This window comes from Micromys minutus (assembly GCF_963924665.1).
Source record: "Micromys minutus genome assembly, chromosome: 6".
NCBI lineage: Eukaryota > Metazoa > Chordata > Mammalia > Rodentia > Muridae > Micromys > Micromys minutus.
In genome coordinates, this window is record NC_137975.1 from 47195244 (window position 1) to 47218096 (window position 22853).

The window sequence follows — 22853 nt, forward strand, 5'->3', positions numbered from 1 at the left end:
TTGATATTTAACACCATGAAAAAATGTCCATATCACCTCTAAAAACCTTCATGGGGACGTTTTTATATCTGATGAATTTCCACATTTGCAGGTTTGTAAATTCATGCAGCTAAAGAAGTCTGGGGTAGCGTTAGAGGCAAAGTCGTGGTCAGCACCGACGGCCTACTCACCAGATGATGGAGGTGTCGATTTTCTGGAACTGGGTACTATGTCACCCAAACTGGATGATGAATTTCCTCCTGATTTACTGAAGTAAAGCAAAAATTCAGATTAAACCCGACAGTTGTTTCCGATGCTAAAACATACTGCTGGATAAATGTTGTAATTAATAAATTGTATTTTTACTGAACTTTTTAAAAATACTTATTTGTTTAGAGGAAGCAAACAGCCATTAACCAGTGAACATTCCTGTGGTACTTGAAATAATTTTATGATAGTTTTTGCTTGGAAATTCAGGGTTTAATTTTTCTTCTTAGTGTTCCTGAGAGGCTGGGAAAGAGCTGGGATATTTTCTCTGGCCCCCAAGCTCCAGTCCCAAATCTTAGATGGTCAGAGAGGAGAGACATCCTTTGCCTTACATTTAGAGGATGTGAAGGCAACAAGTAAGTCCTCAAGGCTAATACACCTAATAGGCATGTCTCCTCACTTAGATCCAGTTCCTTTGGGTTGGCCTGATTATTTTAGAATCTTAAAAGTACGGCTTCCATGGCAACCTGCAAAAGAAAAACAACTGGGACAAAGCAATGTGCCAGTTCACCAATCTTTAAGACACAAGAATAAACTTAAAGACAGATTGAAAAAAGAATTAACCAGAAGACGAAACAAGGTTAACAAGGAGGATTCTGCTTGGTTGAGTTGTGAAGATTATTGAACACTTCTGAAAGGGGCAAAGGAGAATTCACTAAAAACATGCTTGGTGAAAAATGTCATAATGATATCGAATATGTTGTATGCTAATTTTTAAAGTAAAAACTGAAAAATATCAAAGTTTAAAAACACTCAATCATCAGACTCAAGTGTGATAGAACATGTGCTTATATACCTTTGATGGAGTGGGTGGTTCACAAGTATGTAGAAATGTGTGTCGTCCCTTAACACATAGAAATGCCAGAAACATCCTATCAGATTATGCATTCCATGGAATTCAGGCAATATAACGGCACTACCCTGTTCTTCTTATCATGGATGCGCCAGGCCGTACTAGAAAGAACCATGTGTGTGCCTCAAGAGGCACTGCCACCCTAGCCAAACAGTGCTGTGCGGGTAAATGATCTGCCCTTGGTGGCTGAAATTTTTCCTACTCTTCTAGCATTTTAATATGCAAAGCAAAGGCCGAACACTTTACTAAACAACCAGCATGTGGGCTCCATGTCTCCCTAAAAGTTCAAACACTTTCACAGCTCAGTAAGGACATGAGGAAGCTAATAAGGAGCAAAACTTACAGAATCACTTTTGTCAAATATGCGAGGATGATTATTGCTAAGACCAAGCACCTCCTTCCTGCAACTTTCACCTTTTGCTTGTATCCAAAGTGTAACTTTAGTTCAAGCACAGGTTTGCTCTTCTTATTTATAAATTTTAATAGGCAGTATACTGTGTTATGTAAAATCGTGTCAGTTGTGGCTAACTCCTAAAGCAGAGGCAGATGTGACATCCACATGCCAAGTTCTTGAACTGTGCTCTGGTATCAATGCCTTTGTTGTGTGTTAGTCTTTTAAAACATTTTTCTTATTATGTGTGAATGCTTTGCCTACATATATGTAAATTTATCTCCTGGGTGCAGTGTTTCTAGAGCTCTTAAAAGGATATCTGATCTCTTGGAACTGAGATTACAGACAGGTATTAGACACCCTGTGGGTATTGGGAACTGTACATGTGTTCCCTGGAGGAGCAGCCATGACATTACTCTTAACCACAGAGTCATTGCTCTAGCCCCTAATTTTTGTCAGTCTTTGAAATTTTCATATATACATACATGCATACATGCATGCATATGTATATGTGTATATATAGTACAAATACATATATCTGCATATTTACACAAAATTCAGCCATCTGAAATATGTTGTTATATATGTGTATACTGTATATGTATGTGTGTATGTGTGTGTATATATGTGTGTGTATGTGTGTATATGTATATGTGTGTATATATATATATATATATACACACATATACATATACACACTGACTTTGATTATGTCCTTACAAAATATACAAAAGTATGGAAAGGTAAATGTAAATACTTGTGGAAGAGAGTGAATGCACTTAAACACACCTAAACAAAAGGCTGGTAGAGAAAGCAATGAAATAAAGTCAAAGTATATACAGTTCTACAAGGAAGTAACCCAGCTCTGTAGAGTAAATTACAAGACAGCAGAAGTGTGACAGTGATCAAGTTCTGGTTTTCATGAGGCTACATGTATTCAGTTTCGCTCGTCTGGTGACAGTAGGTGAAAACTGCTTTCTAACATTAAAATTTTAGCACAAACAACGGAGTTTACATTATACAAACAAGCAAGTTGTAATGGAGTAAGATAGAAACCCAGCCACCCACATTAAGATAAAGCCATCCCCATCTCCTTCCTTTTGTCCATGTGAGAAGCATATTGTATTCTTCACCTTAGCTCTATACAGGCTTCAGTATGAGATTCACCCCCTGGGTAAGACGCCCTCCTAATGAATGTCTTGGTGAGGGGAAGCCAAGCGTAAGCCTCCTAGGAATGTTGCAATCAGAATAATAGATCTAGCCTATTACACAATTTCACTAACTGCTAATCGTGAAGGCAATTTTAAGGTGTCTTTTTTCATGTTTAACAGTTGGTAGGATTGAAAATTGAATCTCTCAGGTGAAAATGAAACTGAGAGACCACAGGAGCTGCTATTTGCTGGTGATGCCGGAGACCAGTATCCCTAAAGCATCTGCCAGCCACATTGGGCATCTACAGACACTGGGATTAGCCACTGTGGTTGCTGCTTGCTGATATTCAGCAACTGATTAGGACTTTAGAGTCTCCTCTGTGCTGGGGGCAAAATGTAATACTTTATGGCCATAGCTGTTTCTATTAATGATGATTAATTTGTTCTCAGATGGAATGTAAATCAGAAGCTGGGATGAAATGTTTTGTAAAAGGATCTGTGATGCTATCTATGAATGGTGTCATCATCTGCTCAATACATACATGATAGGGACCACAGTCCTCAGCAAGCAACAGGACAGAAGCAAGGAAGGCATTGTGTCTATCTTTATATAAACATGGTTTTTCCCTCATACCTGGAGTAGAATTTCCCTTGCTTGGCTCTTTGTTCATGCTGTAGCCTCATGTTCTCTAGTTTGACCGGGCTTGGAATAAATCCGATTTCACAGCCTTCTTTAACCAGCCTTCCTATCCACCAGTCATTATTAAATTTCTGCACACAAAATCCAAAGGATTAGAGTCAGTGCAAGAGGTTTAAAGATCAGAGTTGCCTTCTTCTACATCAACTGTTTTCAAGGGAGGAAAACATGGCAGTTAGAAGCATGCATCTAATACCATTCAGCTCAAAAAAATGTGTGCCCAGCCATTAGTCCAATAAAGACTGTTATTTCTTTGTGTTTCCCATACCAGTGCTGCCTATAGATCGAAGCTGAAATCTCTGACAATCATTCAAAGATTCATATTCCTGGCAGGAGCTAGGAAGTCTTACAGAGTTCTTTTCCTTTTGGTGTACTTACAAGTATTAATATTGGGAGAGAAATACTGAAATGTTCTTGAAATAATCTGCATCAGCAAAATGTACCTCTGCAGTTTTAAAATCCTATAACACAGCATTCACATGTTGATTTTTTTCCATGTTTTTTTTTTCATTTTTTTTCAAAAACATGGTTTTTCTTCATGTTGATGTTGACGGATTGTCTCTTGCTGGTGGATATGTATCTTGAATCTTCAGGATCAAATTTTAGTTTCTTCAAAATCCACTCTTAAGCACTTTATAGAATGCTCATGGGTTTCTTTCGAGGGTACAAAATGATCCCGCTCAAAATATTAGCATCAAGAAAAGTCTCTGTATCAGTCTAACTTACTGTTGTATGTTCACCCATTCCTGCTGACACTCACGATTTCTGAACACATTGATTTCCTTTTTTGCATGTCCTTTTGCAGATCTTTGAGTTGTTGCAGTTGTGAGCTCTCTATCCTCCTTCACTTGGACCAATTAGTTCATGGGCCAGTTAATTTTTATCCTTTCCTTGTGGGAATGCCTCAAACTCTAAATTCCTCCAGGATAAAAAAAAATAGAAAAGAAAGAAAGAAAGAAAGACAGAAAGAAAGAAAAAAAGAAAGAAAGAAAGAAAGAAAGAAAGAAAGAAAGAAAGAAAGAAAGAAAAAGCTATGTGCAGTCTAGGAAGAACTATTCTGTATTCTGCCCAACAGAACATGCATGTGACATGTTGACACCAAACAAGATGTACTTAAAGGCGAATTTTTCCAGTTTTCAGACTGTCCTTGTTGGCTTAGGGGAACAGCCACTCTCTTGGCATCGACTTCTTGTCTCACTTGCTCTAATTCCCACCGTTCCATTCTGCTGCAGAAATGATGCTTCTCTGGTGGAAAGAAGCAATAGAACCCTCCGGGGAGGCAGGCATGGCAGCTCACAACTGGAATCCCAGCACCCAGGTGAATGAGGTGGAGGGGGGTGGGGAGTAGGGAGTTGTAGCAAATTTGAGGCCAGACTGGGCCACATAAAAGATTTTAGGCCAACCTGGGCCACAGAGTGAAATCTTGTCTCGTTAAAAAGAGAAAAGAAAAAAAGAAAAGGAACAAAAAAAAAAAAAATCCTCTTCCATATGACTCCAACTTCAGACACGAGGAAAAAAGTCACACCTGTCAATCAAGGTGAATCATTAAGAGAGAAAAGGCAGGGCACACATAAAAATGGATCACTTAGCAGAATAGTTCCTAATTTCTGGGGCACAAAGCCCAAAGGGGCCCTGGCAATCCTGTTAGAAGCCTCTGACTCCTTTCTACATTAAAAGTTTATTTATATCAGAGATTCTGAGCCACTGATTTAGCTGTGTGTTACGCAACTGCAGCTATAGCTAAGGCTACTTCACAGCCCTGAGGAGTGAGAGCTGAAGGTGAAAAAAATCTCACAGAAAGAAACAAACGTTCCTTACTTCCTTAACATGCAGAAAATCTTTTGCCTCGAATGAGATGGCCATGCCGGGCACTGGGACGTCATCCTCCTGGGCTGCGCTGTACCTGACATTGGTCCGAACTGCAAATGCAACGGGTTTTGTCTAAAAAAGAGATGGGAGGGAAAACCGTGAGGAGAGAAGCAGCAGTGACTTTCGTCTTTAAGTACAAATGTCTTCCAACACTGCAGGAGTAACCAGGGCTTCCCATTGGTTCTTCATAACAAAGTAGCTTGTGAGTATTCTCGGTGAAGGTGATAGCACTCAGCCACATCCACCCGCTTCTAAACTCGGGCGAAAGAGCTATTCTCTGTGAACGTACAGAAGGAAGAAAACTAAAGATAGATGAATAAAATATGCATTTCCAACATTAGAGCAGCCAAAAACCAGAAAACAGGACACACACACAAGGCCCGATTCTTCGGTTTGGGTCAGAAAAAGCAAAACCATAGAAGCATCCTCCCTACATTGAATATCTATTTCAAGAAATAATGGTGTATTTTCCAAGTGGTACAATGTTTGAGATGGAAAAATAACTAGAAAATGTATGCTTCAGCCTTAGCAACTATTATTCATGGCTGCAGGGAATTGCGAAAGCACTGACCTTTTCATCCAACCATTTATTCCTTCTTGAGTTCACCCAACCACTAACGATAATATTCATTTAGTCATTCTTCGTTTTTTTGGTGCTTCTGAAAATTCACAGATAACTAACTATCTGTTCTCTATTGGAAAAACATGCAAATTCAGGATATGGGGATAAATTAAGGAGGCCGGGTTTCTGTGGCATGCATATTCTGAGACCAGTGGCTATTTTTCCTTCTTGTCTCCTCTCTCCTGGGTGCAAGATTAAACAGAAGCTAAGATACCCTGGCCTTACAGAGGGCTCATGGGAAGGCAGAGCAGTAGAGAGCGTAAAGTAAAGAGAGTAAAGACTGGTACAGAAATCTGGGACACAGTGGGACCCAAGAGATGCTCTAAACCTTGAGGACAGCAAAGCTGGGTCACCCTGCTAGACTGAAAATCAGGATGAGCTCTGAGACTGAGTTCAAGCTATCCTTTTTCCAGCCTCTGACTGATGGGCTTGCTTTCCAGGTTTATCAGAAAAGCTTCATCAGGGCTGAAGATAAGGTGACAGAGAAAATAGACTATATGAGGCTAACCTACAGCCCTGCCTGTGTATGCTTCTGCAGGGAAGCATTGTAGCGTTGTAGTTACATCCATATTTAGATTCAGGGTCATTATTAGGACACCAGGTTGGCTTGGAGTCATTGTGGCCATTCCAATGCCACAAAATTCTGTTACTGCTCTAAGGACTGCATTCTCAGGCTGGTCTCATGGCTCTGGCGTACTATTCCTGAGTCCTTTTCTAACTTGTTTTCCTTCTGGGAAGTAACTGAGGTAGGAGTGCATCATTCAGCCCAGTTTTACTTCATATGATCCTGTGCCAAGATGCCAATGTGGGCACATGCTACATCATTTAAGGTCGACTATTAACTTTTCTGTGCTTCATTGCCTTCTTTATGGCATGTGGAATTAAAGGCTTAATACAGATTACCTCGTGGAGTAAACCCAAACAGATCACAGAATCAATAAACACTCCTTCACAAGACAATAGCACCTCCCTCTCTAGGACATGAAGTAAAACTGTTTTAGGAACACAAAAGCTATGTCTTAGTTACCACAGTGTCTTCAGCCTATTTCCAACACTTAAGAGGATGAGAACCAGTTCCGAGTGCTAACATCCTGCAATCTTTTCTTCTAGGTGGTTTTTTGCCTTGTATGTGCATGGCTAATTATAAAATTATAAAAGTAAGAGTTTGGGAATGTCTGACTGCTGACAAGCAGTATGCCAGGTACTGTGTGTAGATTGTGACATGCCACTAAGTTGCTAACAGCTGTTTTTCCCAAATGAAGAAAGAGTTCCCCAAAGCTTTTCCTGAAACCTGGAATGATGGTTCACGTGGATAACCCCAACGCTTGGAGAGCTTTGGCAGAATGAGAGTATGCTTGAAGTCAACCTGAACAAAAGAGCAAGACCTACTTCACAGAAACGAAGCACACCACTACAAAGACTGTCTTAGGTTGTACACAGTGGAGTAGGTGTTCAAGCCCAACCATCTCCCCACAAAACCCATGTTCTTTAAAGCAAAGCAAAGCCAAGGAAACTTAAAGTGCTCTGTTCATGGTCTCTTCAGGCTACTTAGGTGTCTCTGTGGAATGTGAAGACCTGAAAATTATATTTTACATAGTATTTTAAAAAATTGACCTGTAGGTATACAGAGATGGCTCAGAGGTTATGAGCACTGACTGCTCTTCCCGAGGTCCTGAGTTCAATTCCCAGCAACACATGGTGGCTCATGACTATCTGTAATGAGATCGGATGCCCTCTTCTGGTGTGTCTGAAGAGAATGACGGTGCCATCACATACCTTAAAAAAATGCCTTGTACCCCTACTGCCCCCAGAAATACCCATGAGTCTACCTTGCTTCTCCCAGTAACTGAGCAGGTTCACAAGGGAAAACTACTGGTGTTCATTAGAAAAGTCACACACTTTCATACTGTTGTGCTTGAGTCACCTTGAAGTCTAGTACATCAGTAGCTGTGGTTAGCAATGAGTTTCATCTCTTTAGCTATAACTTTTTTTCTTATCTCTTTTTTCCCCTCAAGCTATAAGACAGGGTTTCATGCAATAAGAGTTGAGCTGTTAAAATACTTGTGGCTTTGTAGCTTCTAACGGCTCCATCGCTTTATAGAGACATGTGAGGAAGGACATAGTTACTTTCATTCTGGAAAAGAAGAAAGAACAAAAGGAAAAAGAAAGCATGGAAAAATTCCTTGCAGTAATGAATTTTAAGGGTTAACTAAGAATTTTCATTAGCCTGGAAGTTATAAACTTTCTTTGCAAGATAATTTTGTTTGTTTGTTTGCCTTAAGAATGATTCTCTGTGTACCTCTGCTGTGGCAGCCCTGGATGCTCTGGTTCACTGAACTCCACAGAGTCCCTTAGATCTCTACATTCATCCATATGCCTCAATTCTGTTTCCTTACAGAGTTCTCATCTGTTTATACATTTCGTCATGGACTTCTTCTGGAAATGAATACACCTCTTTCTGAGGTAGGCAATGTAGTCACCTGGACATGCTGCTGAAAATCCAAGCCACCTGGTGTCACTACCACCCTTTGTTTCTCCAATATAACACTTGGCCTAGAGACCCAGAAGGATTCCAGAAATATCTATTACCACTGTCCCAACTGTCCACCTTTAGATGCTTCTGCTGACTCCAGCAATCTCTCCTTCCTTTTAGTTCTACAATCTGTCTAGGGTCAGTCATTGACAGATGTGGACAGAGAAAGTTTATCTAGCAGGCCACAGGCAATGTCTTGGATAGCTGTATAGCCACAAGACTTTTTATCTCTAATGGATGCTCTACCAGTTCTACAGGAGCTCCTGTGGAGGCCTGCCAGAGATGAGAGAAACTTATGACAGAAGCCCTCTCGGGTCCTTATAGCCTTCTGTAGGCACTAGGCTACACTATCAGTAATTATCACAAGTAGAAGCTAATATGTTATAAATGCCTTTGTTTACAAAGTTGAATGAACAAATCATCAGAGACCCATGATACTCCAGCCTTATTCCCTGTAGGTGACTTAATGAGTTCATATTTAAAATAATAATTTCAATGAGTATAACATGTTTACTTTAATTCTACTAAAGCACACCAGTTGCACAATATAATAGCCAAAGGGAATTCCCTGGAGGTTAAAAATTTCTAACCATGATTAGTATGCTTATATAGATGCTCAAGAATATATTTCTTTAGTTACTCTTACAAAGATGCCTCATGCTAAATAGCAATGCATGCATTTTGTTTAGAAAATACTAAATAGCATAAGATGTAATTTATACTTCTGTTTTAATGGATGTGATGGGGTTGTTCTTAAATAAGAACTACTCCCAACTTGTTCTCTTTTAATAAATGTAAAGAAAAAACACAACCTAATTTTCATTAGATGGAATGATCAAAAAGAGAAGTTAAGGAGGTAAGGAGTCATGGGTCAGTGGTTAAGAACACTTGTTTCTTTTGCAGATTGACTAGGGTTGCTGCCCAGCACCCATATTGTGGCTCACAAACATTTGAAATTCCAGGTCCAGAGGATGAAATTCCTTCTGACCTCTGTTGACACCAGGTGCACACATGGTATAGGCCCCCCACACACAATAAATGACTAAGTAAATTTTACGAATTCAAGTTCCTGATCTTATCTGGTGTAATATTTTAGTAGAAATGATTTCTTCAGTGGTACAATTTCAGGAAGCTTTTAAAGTTAGAGATAAGTAAACAGAGTAAATGTGGGGAAGGCCAGGCAGCCAAAATTAAACATGGCAAGAAAGCCTTGCCTGCATTCTCAGGGACCCATGAATCTTCCACCAGTCCAGCCATTATCACTGACTAGAGAAGACTGTTTGAACAAGGGTGCATCAATGAACAGCATCTGCTCTCCAGGGTATAAATTCTATAGAGATAGATCAGTGTGTCAAAATCTTCTAGTAGGCCAAGAAGATGAAGACTAGAAACTTCTGTGATAGTAAAGTTCAGGACCAAGGGCTTGCTTCTGCATGCTGTCTATGGCCCAAGAGGGAGAACACATGCTGACCCCAGACAGAAGACATCGGCTAAGTAATGAAGATTCCCTTACAGATAGATTCAAACGTAACTAATAGCCCTCTCCATGGCTGCCTGTGTCTTCAGTGTACTTGCTCCTTCCAAAGCTCAAATAAACAGCTTTATTTATATTCTTTGCTGATACTTCACCCACTCGCATATCCTATTTCTTAGCTACTTTCTCCCAATATTGCCTTGATCATTTGTCAAGTTCAAAAATAAAACAGAAAAAGTGGGATGACATGGAGCTATCTCCCGAGACACCATCAGCAAAACTCCCTGAGGAGTTTCAGTCGAGAGAGTGGCCCAGCAAACTCAGGCCTATGGTACTGCCTACACTTACCTTGGCCATCATGGTTCCATTCAGTATTTCTTTTTCTCAAGGATGGGAGGGAAGGATTTAAGTGGAATTAATAGCAGGGTGTCTTGAAACGACTGCCTGGCATTTAAACTATTATAAAATGTCTATTCTATGCTTATTTAGAAAATTACACACTACAAAGAATTTCCAAAGAAGCCTTCTAAACAAATTCGAGAAAGGCCTATTCAGCGTCAGTGCTTACAAGCACAGGCAGCCACATCATGTCTTGTGGTAATTAGTAACCATCATTTTATCCTCTGCTCAACAGCTGTGGTTCTTATTGAGTTCATAAGTGCTAGAGGTCAAAAGGTATGCACATTTTGGGGTTGTTTTCCTTTCCTATTTCCTTTCAAGTGTTTCGTTTTTCTTGAAACAGAAGAACTAAGAAGACCACCTCCATGGCCAAACCAAACATTTTGCAGAGAATAAATTAGCACAGAGAATTTTGGGTAGCTGGTTCCAGACATGTGAGCCTGTTTGTTTCATTGCCTACTCTAGAAACGCAGAGAGCTTTTTTGATAGCGTGACTTCCCTGTTGTGAGCCTTTCCAAAGCAAGGTACTGTGGCTGGCAGACATGCTGAAGGAGGAAGTGGGATGGAGTCCAAAGAAGTGAACAGCAGTGGATCATGGTGTTTAGGATTGAGGGACACTTAGTGTTAACATGTTATCACTCAGATGTCTACAAATGAGCTGTGAATAAAACAAACACTTATAATATGAAGAAAGAGTGATGGTCCAATGGCTAAGAACACTGGCTGCCCTTGCAGAGGATCCAGATCCGATTGCTGGCACCACATGGCGGCTTACAACCATTTATGCCCTTTTCTGGTTCCCACCGGAAATAGACACAGTATACAGACATGAATGCAGGCAAAGCACTTAAACACATGGCACTAAAGTTTTTAAAGAATATTATGTCTTTTAGGGTCAATGTTGTCCCAAATAACTACTCAAGACATTTTTATTCTAGTCCTAGATAGTACAAGCTCCTTAAGGCTTTCAAAAGGCAAAATGTTAAAAATTAGCAGTTGGGGGGACTGAAGAGATGGCTTAGGGGCTAAGAGCACTGACTGTTCTTCTCAAGGTCTTGAGTTAAATTCCCCGAAACCACAGGGTGGCTCATAACCATCTGCAATGGGATCTGATGCCCTCTTCTGGTGTGTCTGGAGATAGCGACAGTGTCCTCACATGAAATAAATAAATCATTAAGAAAATAGCAGTTAGGAATGGTGGCACATTTTAGGAATCCCAGCATTCAGAAGGAACAAGTGGTCAAGGACATCCTGAGGTAGTGTGTTTTGGTTTTCCTCAAAAAAAAAAAAAAAAAAAAATCAAAACCAAATCAGAGATAATAAACAACATACAATAAGAAATGAGCAGATACTCCATTGGTCTCACCTTCAATTTACATGGACCACAGCTGTGATGTTATAAATATGATTCAACTCAAAACAGAGACTTCTTTTTTGCTAAGAGTTTTTAGAATACAAGAGATAAAAATAAGCTTAATTGGAATAACTAACAAGAGAAATCACTATGCTTGGTAAGTCCTGTCCAATTTTCTGCATTAAACACACACACACACACACACATACACACGAGATATGGCATGAAAAGTTACAGAAAAGAATATATATATATATATATATACATATATGTGTGTGTATATATGTATATGTATATATGTATATATGTATATGTATATGTGTGTATATATGTATATATAATGTGTATTTTTATGTGTATTATATCTGTATTTTTATGTTTGTATAGGTTAACATAGTAATACACACACATAATACATATATATATATATATATATATATACACACACACACACATTTCTACGTTTATTTAGCGGCTTGGGCATGTATGTGTCTAGGTAGGGCTGGCCACTTGGCATGGGACAAGCTGTGTAGGAGTTTCTCCATGGAGACAACTCATTCTCCCTCTTTCAGAAGCCGTTGACCTCCTGTAGCTCTTCCTCTACGACTGAAATCATGTGGAATTTGACCTGTTTGGATTGTCCTGTCACCTGGTATTGCCATTTCTGACATTGGTCTTGTCGAGGAAATCATATTGTTGAGACTTGATGGATGTTTTCCCCTATTATGTCCAGGGGACACAATCTATCAATGAGTGTCCTGGGCATCTGACCTTTCAGTCTTTCTACTCCCTCTTGCATGGTTTTCCTAAACCCTGGGTCTAGAGCTTGCATTGTAAATCTGTCAGTTGGGGTTGGGTACCCACAGTCACTTGTTATCTTCATTTTCAGTACATGTGTATCTATGGTATGGTCTCCATCTGTTGAAAAAACAAAGAGCTTCTTTAATGAGCGAGAACATACTTATCTGTGGGTATCAAGATGGGTATTTAGAAAAGAGATCTCATGGTGATTTAGTAAACAAACATTATAATGACAGAGGTAGATTCTCCTCTAGGTTTTGTAACTTCCCAGTCACAAGTAGATGACTAGGTTTACACTACCAAGCATTACTTCCCTCCTGCTGAGTGGACCTTTGAGTGTCATTAGATAGTTGTTGATTACTTGCAAGGTAAAAGTGCCCTTGTTCTACCACTGTGAATATCTAACTGGTGCAGTTGTGGTGACTCATAGACTGAGTAAGACTACACTCCTGATTGTCTTTTTCCTTTGACAGCTTGAATAGCACCTTTTGATACTATGAAGTTTTCTAGTCAGTTCCAGGTTTGTATGTCCAAGTCCTAGGTTTGGAATGCATGGTGTCTTCAGCAATAGGACCTTACCTCCAGTTCTGGGAAGCAACCAACTGCAGTGGCCATAGTGAATATTGTTTGGATGGGTCTCTTAAACTCCCTTGCCCAGCAACACAGGTGGAGATTTCTCCTTCGAGGTACTGGATTTTTGTTTGATAGCCTATTGCTCTCAAAGTGATGCATCATCATATAAAGGGGTGTAACATATTTAAACTATATTTCAACCGTATATTATATTTAATTTTAGGTAAACAACATTTTAATATTTTAAAAATCGAACTGCAGATTCTTTTGGTCCCATCTGCCTCTTGTGCCAAGCACCTCTTGGCAATCCCCCTGCATGGGCCCTTGAGTGGTTGTGGGATGCATGTTATTATGTTTGAATCCAGGGAAGCACAGACATGATGTCCAGGGGACAGACCTCAGAACAAGCATGATCAAAAGGGATAGGTAACATCCATCTGACTGAGACACGGTTTTGGGTAGTGCCGCAGAGGACAGTCTGAAGGAGCAAGCAATCAGTCACACTGAGAAGCAGTCAAGGGTGTCCATCGCATTGGCTTTCCTTCCTTATACCCTCCACCTCTTGCTTTGGACTTCTGCTTGTTTTACATCCCTACATAAACTCTTTGCTTCTGCTTCTACGTTGTAGGGAACTGAGAAATCACCTAAATGGCTAAATAAGCTGTGTTATGTATGGATAAAGATATGTGCAGCCGGTAAAAAAGACACACAATAACACACCAACTACTTAAAGGAATACAGGTTAAAAACTGTATGTTGAATATAGCCCTATTGTTTTTTGTTTGTTCATTTTACAAATGTGAAGTTAATCTCTAAGATGTTGGTTAGATACTGAGTTTTTCTTTTTAGGGGTTTGAAAGGTTTGTACTGGTTTGAATATGCTTGGCCCAGGGATGCCACTATTAGGAGATGTGGCCTTGTTGCAGTAGGTATAGCCTTGTTGAAGGAAGTGTGTCACTGTTGGTGTGGACTTTGAGACCCTCCTCCTAGCTGCCTGGAAAACAGTCAGTCTTCTCCTGACTGCCTTCAGATCAAAATGCAGAACTCTTGGCTCCTCCAGTGTCATGCCTTCCTGGATGCTGCCATGCTTCCCACCTTGATGGTAATGGACTAAACCTCTGAATATATAAACCAGCCCACTTAAATGCTGTTTCTTATAAAGGCTGCCTTGGTCATGGTTTCTCTTTGCAGCAATGGAAAGCCTAACTAAAACTGGGCTATTGTTATATAAATCATTCACTGTTGTAGGTAATTTCTGAGGGGAAATATATATATGCTATGAAAGTTTTAACTGGGATATTGAAGAGATGGTCCAGCACTTAAGGATGCTCACTGTTCTTGAAGAGGACTTGAGTATTCATAGCCAGTAGCTCACAGCTATCTGTAACTCTAACCTCAAATGATCTAACCCCTCTTCTGACATCCATGAACACCTGCACACATGGACAACCCCTCCATACATACAAGAATGAAAATGTAAAAAAAAAAAAAAAAACCCAACATGGAAATAGAATATTCACAAGCTCTGTGACAAATAGGCAGCAAATAAAACTGTTATTTCAAACTAAGAATTAGTAAAACTTTACAAGGAACCATGAAACCAACTTTACATGTCCCTGAGGTGCTATGGCACATAATTAGAGACTAAGTAAAAAGGAGAAATCTAAATTCTTACAAAAGATGCTGTGGTCTCTTTTGATGATGACTCAGAACATGTGCTTTAAAAACACACACACACCCCAAAACAAGAAAGCCCTGAGCTTATTATATGTGTGCAGGTGTGTGTAAACATCATTTGCATGTGTGTGTGTGTGTGTGATAGTAATTTAAAAACAGAGTATGAGTTGGGGGAAGGAAAGAATTATAAGAAGAGCCAGGGATGGCAGTAACTTAGATGAAGTCCTCATGTACAAAATTCTTCAAAACCCTATTTTTTAAAAAATTGTATTTCCTTTGATAGATTCTTAGATCAAAAGGTATTTGCATAAGAAAAACCTGGCTATGAAATTTCAAACTAACATTCAGAAAAGCTTGCTAGCTGTCACGCCCACCAGCAGAGGATAAGTGCTTTTGTGTTCCCACAGCTCCTCAGCTTTGGGCATCAACACGACAGAATAAGCAAAGTTTGTGGATTCTCTTTTCTATAATTGAGCTTTTCGCACTTGGCAGAATCAGGGCACTTATTAAGTTATTTCCTCTGAATTTCGGAACTTGCTTGCTAAGTCTCTCTTACATACAGGGCACATTCTTGGCAATGGGAACTCAGAGTCCTGTAAGAGAAGAATGGGTTTATGCTGACCTGCCAGTACTTCATTGGAGAGAAACAATGAACTTGTTCATTCTTTGTATGTGTGTAGGTTTCCCAAAGGAGACATTCAAAAAGTGATTTGTATGCAGTGGTAACAGATATACACAGGGGTGCCTTCCTCTCCAAGGTCAGGGGTACTAATCATTTATTGATCAGGTTGGCAGAAAGAGAGAGAGAGAGAGAGAGAGAGAGAGAGAGAGAGAGAGAGAGAGAGAAAGAGGGAGGGAGGGAGGGAGGGAGGGAGAGAATAAATCCCCTACTTCTATTTCTAATTTTAATAATCTAATATAATATTCACAAATCTTCAAATAAATGAAGTATTATTTAAAACTGACCAATCTACATAAACTTACCAACCTCTGTAGGTCCTACAAACAAGTATTTTGGGGGGAATAGTGTATCAATATTCTATATGCTTCCACTGATTGGAGGCTTTTTAAAACTCATCCTTAGAAAGTGTCAACAGAACCAAGCAGAGAGCATTTCCATGCCCTTAATGTAACTCATTTTTCCTTGAAAATATATCACCTTTCTGAAACAGCATGGAGCTGTTCGGGGCAAGTTAAGTAGACAGAGCAAGTGTAGATGATCAATTTGACAGATAAACTTTTCAAATTAAAACCATTGCTTGAGGGGCAAGAGAGATGGCTCAGCACTTAAGGGGCTACTCTGTTCTTGCAGAGGACCTGAGTTGCAACCCCAGGCCTCAGGTCACGGCCACTGGTAACTCCAACTCCAGAATCCTCTTTCGGGCTCCAGAATTACGTCTGCATATCCCATGGCATACACATGCACACAATAAAATACAGTAGAAAGTTTAAAAACATTGTTTGATTGTAACCAATCAATGTCTTCTTTGTGCACTGAATGTGCTATCTCAGAATACAGTCCTGTCAAATGGTCAACAATCTTTGCGAAAGAATGTCAGTTTTACTGGGGCAATCTAGAAGTTTCTTTAATTTCTGTGGTGTTATCACGCGCCATCTTACTGGAATTCTTACTAAGGTTCTCTGGTATGACCCCACGATTGTTCAACACAGGCTTGTCAAAGAGATAGTTTCACAAAATCTATAGAATTTGTGTTTACTCTTCACAGAAAAAAATCCAGGACACACACATCTCATACATGTGCACATGTATATATGACATCATATAAAGTACATGGGAACCCTGCAGAAAAATCAGTAGTATTGACATCAGGCTATTTTTCAAAAGAGCTTTCTCAGGTTGTGCAGCATTTGGTTTCATTTGAGTGTAAACCCAGAAGCAGGATGACGTTGAACTTCACTGAGCAAGTAAACACAACCATCTGTTCAGATCACCTGGAGGACACAGAACAACAAATATCTTACTTGTAAAAGCAGAAAAGGTGCCACCCTATACACTTTTCAAAGTAGAGATACTTTGGTCATGTGGGCATATCAAAACTGTACTGGAGGAACCAGGCCTGAAAGCTTACCATTCATTGCACACTGAGGAAGACTATAGCATCTCTACCTCGATTCCACAAAGAAGAGGATACTTAGACCACATCGGTAATGGCCTCCCTGTCGTCTGAACACCCAGCTAATGACAAATGGGCTGACAGACAGGGAACTTCCCAGGGCCTCAGCTTGGCTCAGCTGCCACTGCTGACATGGCCTACCTTATTTGCTGTTCATCTGCTCTGCTATTGACGAACTCTGCAGCTTTCATCCTCCTGCATTATCGTGGTTGGTTTAATGTCAGCTTGCTACAAATCAGAATAACCTGAGTCTCATGTGAAGAATTGTACTGTTTGCCTCAAGGGAAGGGGGAAAGCCCACCCTGAGTATGGAAAGTCCTTCTGACAGCATCCTATATTAAGGGCATTTCAGAAGGTACTTTATCTTGCCTTTGGTTTGCTTGGACTTCTGTCTTGCTGCACAGCTGATTATCCCATTACTGCTGTTGTTGCTGCTGCTGCTGCTATTGAGTTTTCTTGCTGATAGCAGAACCAGCATTTCTGAGTTTCCATTGAGGAAAAGGGGCCAGTTCTTCAAGAACCTTTGAGCTCCTCGTGCCAGGCTAGGGCTCTGGATGAACCCTACCTTGCAGGTTGAATGACTAGTGGTTATCAGCACCCCCACCCCAGTGAAAGACAAAAATTTTGGAACTTTTCTACCTGTGGAAGCACCCAGCCTCTAGGACCAACATGGGGGTTCTCTGCATCTCAGGAGCAGTTTGGCCATTGTCACCTAGTAAACTGTCATACAAACTTACATAAATACATCCTACCCACTTAGTTGTGTCCCTTTAAGGAACTCTTAACTAAAGGGTCAATGGCTTAAAAGCCACAGGTGGGCTGAGACACGCTGGATGGGAAAGTTGGACTGATTCATAACACCTGTGGGAGCTTCCGGTAAGGAACTGCACATAGCAAACCTGCCGGTATCTACTCCTCCGAGACCACAGGGGAAATGACGTGCAGATGAAATTGTCTATCACCAAAGTCCCAGCCTTCCTATCCTCCAAAACTCCAAGCCCCCTGTGCCACATGTGCACAGATAGACCTTACACCTCAGGGACACTGCAGTTCTTCAGTTGTTCTGATTCAAGGAACAATTTTGCTTCTGGAGATGCATGTCTTGCCTTCTATTTCCAAGATGCCTCCATCCATCCCGACTGAACAGTAACCAGTGAAACCCAGATAGCTTGTGAATGTGTCATTTAAAGAATTCTGGCATTGTAGAAGAAAGAGACAAACATGTCCATCTATGCATATCATATAACATGCTCACAACACATGGACATCATACAAAATCCATTTTTCTTCTCTCAAGAAGATTATTGTCAAATTTAAGCTCTCAGGTAATCACAGACTTCTAGAATTTCCCCCCTGTAATATATGACAAAGAGTTTAGAGAACACAGCAACAAAAGCAGAATGAAGAATTTACTCCCTCATTTCAAATACCCTGTGACCTGTACTTAAAGGCAAGTGTCATCTGGGCTGCCTCTGATTGTTTAGGCTGAGAACATAAGGAATCTAGTGTGTTCAAGCAGGAAAAGGCTTTGAAGAGCATGTTTTATTTGTTTGTTTGCTTTCTTTTATTTCTTCCTTCTCTGCCTCATGAATCCCCCCTCCCCCGAGTTCCAGGATAGCTATTTTCATTGCTAAGATTTTTTTTTTCTGGTGATGGCATTGAACACAGGGACAGCAGTCCTCTGCATGCAAGCACATTCCCAATCACTAAGTGATAGTCCTGGATAGATATTTTAAATCTAATGAAATATTTGACTTCTTCCAGTACCTACTTATAATTGACTTAAAGCTATACATGTGTATGGAATGCAGTGTGCTGTTTTGATTCACATACACATTGTGTAACAGTCAATGTAATGGTCTCTATCAACCTGGAGCATTTATTGCATTGTGGAGGAACGTTCAAAATTTCCTCCTATAACTGCTTTGAAATAAATAATACCTTATTGTTAACTATTGTCATTCTACTGTGCAATTGAATCAGAGGTAAAAGGACTTTTCAGTCTAGATCTGCAAACAAGAAAAGAATGAAGAAAAACGAAGCCCTTGTTACAAAAGAAAATCTGCACAAAGCCTGTTTTGTTGAAGCAAAGGCATGAGTCTATCAAAGCAGATGACAAAAGGCTTATTGTAGGCTTTAGATTATCATTTATTCTTCCTATCATAGATGGCCTCAGACTTCTCTGTTCTGATTCAATATAAAACTTCCTGTCTTGTATTTCTATGGTCAACTGCTATTTGTGTTCCTCTGGTCTGCCTTAAGCTTAAAACTGGCTGCATTTGTGTTCATATGCTGTCTTTCTGTGGTGGTTTGAATATGCTTGGTGCAGAGAGTGGCACTATTGGGAGGTGGGGCCTTGTTGAAGGACATGTGTCACTGTGGAGGTGGGGTTGAATAATATATATGCTTGAGCTCTGCCCAGTGTAAGTCACTGGAGTATCCTTCTGGCTACTTTCAGATCAAGATGTAGAACTAACTCTTAGTTCATTCTCCAGTAAGATGTCTGCCTAGATGCTGCCATGCTTCCTGCCATGATGATAATGGATGGAACCTCTGGAACTCTAAGTCAGCCCCAATTAAATGTTGTTCTTTGTAAGAGTTGCCTTGGTCATGGTGTCTCTTCACAGCACTGGAAACCTTCACTAAGATACATTCTCACTGGAAAGAAGAATATTAGAAGTGCATCACATAAAGGCCATCCCGTGGATAGTACCACACTGGGGTTCCAGCTATCATTGTTACCTTAGGAGCTTAGCAAGTTTTCTAGTTATGGATCACATATTGAATGACAAGTAGTATGGATTACATATTTAATAAACATACTACCTGGTCTTCAATGCACACTTTTTTGTTGTTGTTAACGAACACATCCAGGGAGAGTGCAGTTTTGTTCATGAACTTAATGTATAAGTAAGTTACTGCTCCTCAACTGCTCTAAGCAACTCTGTAGAAGTGAAAGCAAATGGAATCAACAGCTCTCTTCATAGTTCATGGTAGAAGGGGTATACTGAACAAGGAATAACCATTAATATATGAATGTGGCCTAAGGGTAAGCTTGTGTTGTAATGAATGCATTATTGGTATATGACCCTGCTTCTTAAAATATGATTCCTAAAACTCCTTGATTCTTCAAAGTGCATAGTCTTCTTGTATGCTAATGAGATAACCACTGGCTAGTGGTCAAGGACTCCCAGTTAGCCTCAAAGTCAATGATCTAGCCAGTGATTAGGAGATTAGAGCTTTTAGCTCCACCCAATAATACCCATAGGAGAAAAAGTGGATGGGGTTTTCCTAAATTAGTAGAGATCAAAGATCCGATCTTTCTTTTTTTTTTTTAAATATTTGTTTATTTTATGTATATGAGTACACTGTGTAGCTGTCAGACACACCAGAACATCAGATCCCATTACAGATGGTTGTGAGCCACCATGTGGTTGCTGGGAATTGAACTCAGGACCTCTGGAAGAGCAGCTAGTGCTCTTAACTGCTGAGCCATCTCTCCAGCCCCCGATCTTTCATACATAAGTAATAATACTGCTATTAAACCAAAAAGAGACTTCTAGTTTGGTAAATACATGAAGGTGAGGATCCCTGGGAATAAGAGCTCTGTCCCTAGTGCCACATCTTATACTATGCACCTATCCCATGTCATTCTTATTGAAAAGATTTTTTTTTTTTAATAAATTGGTCATCTCTGCAGTAAACTGGGTTCTGGAGTTCCATGAGTCATTCTTTTTGCTTTTTTATTTCTTAAAGTATTTTTAAAATATATACAGGTATGAATGCATGCATGCCTACAGACCAGAAGAGGGCACTGGATTGTGAGCTGCCATGTGGTTGCTAGGTATTGAACTCAGGAACTCTGGGAGAGTAGTCAGTGCTCTTAACCACTGAGCCATCTTTCCAACTCTCTATGAATCATTCTTATAAATTATTGCACCCAGGGAGCAGGTATAGAAGCTTTCAATGTAGCCAAATCAGATAAGCAGTGTCTAACATGGGAACCCACTGCTTTGGACTGGCTTCAGAAGTGAAGCTAAACCTGTGGGATTACTGATCCCTTTACAAAGAGGGTAATTGAAAACTTTAAGTCAAGAATGTCAGAATTTCATAACATTATAGGGCTCTGATAGCTTCAGAAAAATGAAAGAATTACTTGAAACATAGTAGGAAAACATTAGAAGTGGTACGAGATGCACTGGTATTAGACATGCTGAGAGTTGTAGGGGAATAGAAAAGACATTTATCTGCTAGCATCCTATCAATAACGGGGATAATGTAGTCAAAACTCATCTGATCCTTCAACAACCAAGTCAGGTGCCTTGCTGCACTTCCCAGCTCACGGCTCTTCTCCCTGGGAAATGTGAGCTTCTCCTATGAGCAGGAACAAGGAGGTCACAATTCCCAGAGGGCACGGGAGGTACATTGAATTCTTACCTTCATGCATCCTAAACAATGCACACTAACTGATTCCTGCCATCATTATCACCCAACTAGAACCAGGCTTGCTGATATGCCTCATATGCCCTAAGACTAGATAGAATTTCTGATCAGGGAGAGCCAGCCATTCTTTGGGACCCTGGCTTCTTTGTGTACTAGACAACAGGCACCCAACTGTCCCACTATAATGTCATATTCAAGTTTGCAAAGTTCCCCTATTCCACCGTGAAAGCTCCTTCTACCCCAAATTATAATTATAATTTTTAAAAGGCACCATTACTGTGTAAGCAACTTCAGCATAATATCTTGAGCTATGATGTTTCCTGATCTTCTTTATAGAGCTAGAAGAGCCCTTCTCCAGAGATCACTACCGTCTCATTTTAAAGATGAAACACTGAAGCCCAGCCATTTTGATATCTTGCTCAAGGTCACGAAGAACATCGCCGCAGCAGGCTACAACCTGGGCTCACAGCTCCTTTCAGCACTGTCTCCAGTTACTACCAACCCTGGTCCTGATACATGCAAAACACAACTGAAAGCTCAGCAAATTATTATTATTTTTTTACCTTTAGGTGGTAGCTTTGAATTGCTATTTTACAGCCAGGAAAAAAAAAAAGATATCTTTTTCTTATGAGGCAAGAGTGACTATAAAGTCAATCTTGTTCCCCACTCTGGCTATTTAAAGGCAGCCATGTTAGTTATCTGTGTAAACGATAGAGGAAGGCACACATCTCTGGCATCACTTCCCAACACACCAGTGCACCAGATGCCTATTGACGGATGGCTCCAGACACTAATAAGTCCAGAGTCTGTTCCTTGGAAAACGCACTGCATGCGTCATTAAGGCTATTTTCAGCCTTGCTGTCTTGAATTGAATGTCAACCAGCACTGGTGATTCTGAATTTAAATGGGATCTCAGGGAGGGGAGGAGAAAGGGAATGTTATTTTCAGGGTTTGGATAGTCGACAGAATTTTTTTCTAAGCCTGTATTAAATCTATGGGTATTTGTAAGACTCTTTTCAAGCCCTCTGAATGATAGCCCAAATATTACCTTTATATCGACTGATTCATATTTGACTGAGTAGGAACACTGCTGTGTAAACCACATATTTATTTTGACTGCAGATAGATTCTACCCTTCTGTGCTAGTCTGCGGTGCTTTCGAGAGATGGTGAAACCTTTAAGACATAAGATACTGACGAGAAAGTGAGGCCATCAAAGGCATGCCCCTGAAGGAAAGAAACTCCACTTTGTTATCATTTCTTTGCTTCTTAGCTGTCATGAGGTGACAATTTTCCTGTTCTCAACTCTGATATACTGCCTTGTGCCAGTCCCCAAACCAATGTGCCAACGCGCCATGCACCAGAAGCTGAGTCCACCCACACCTTTCCTTTCTTTTGATTCTCTCAGGTCTTGTTCATGAGTAAGGTGACAGCAAGCTGACTAACACATAGATTGGATGCAAATGGTTTGTGGCATGTACGGAAGGGTTAGTTTGTATATGTGGTGCACACATCAGTGTACACTACTGTGCATGCACATGCAGTCTGGTGGCTTCCCTTACTACTCTCTGCCATTCTGCTTTGAAATAACATTTTTTCTTAATGGGAAGATCACCATTTGGGTTAGCTTGCCTGG

General features: G+C 40.2%; 1 protein-coding gene across 14 annotated transcripts in view; it reads right to left on the reverse strand.

The window, feature by feature from the left end:
• CACNB2 (calcium voltage-gated channel auxiliary subunit beta 2) overlaps positions 1-22853 on the reverse strand; it is a gene marked incomplete at both ends in the record, with an annotated part of 343951 nt that overhangs the window by 19971 nt on the left and 301127 nt on the right. For all 14 annotated transcript variants that reach the window (XM_080917897.1, XM_080917887.1, XM_080917893.1 and 11 more), the window contains 3 exons: positions 171-247; positions 3276-3412; positions 5157-5279. In XM_080917897.1, coding sequence (XP_080774023.1) covers positions 171-247; positions 3276-3412; positions 5157-5279 — 337 coding nt within the window. The remainder of the gene's footprint in view (positions 1-170; positions 248-3275; positions 3413-5156; positions 5280-22853) is intronic.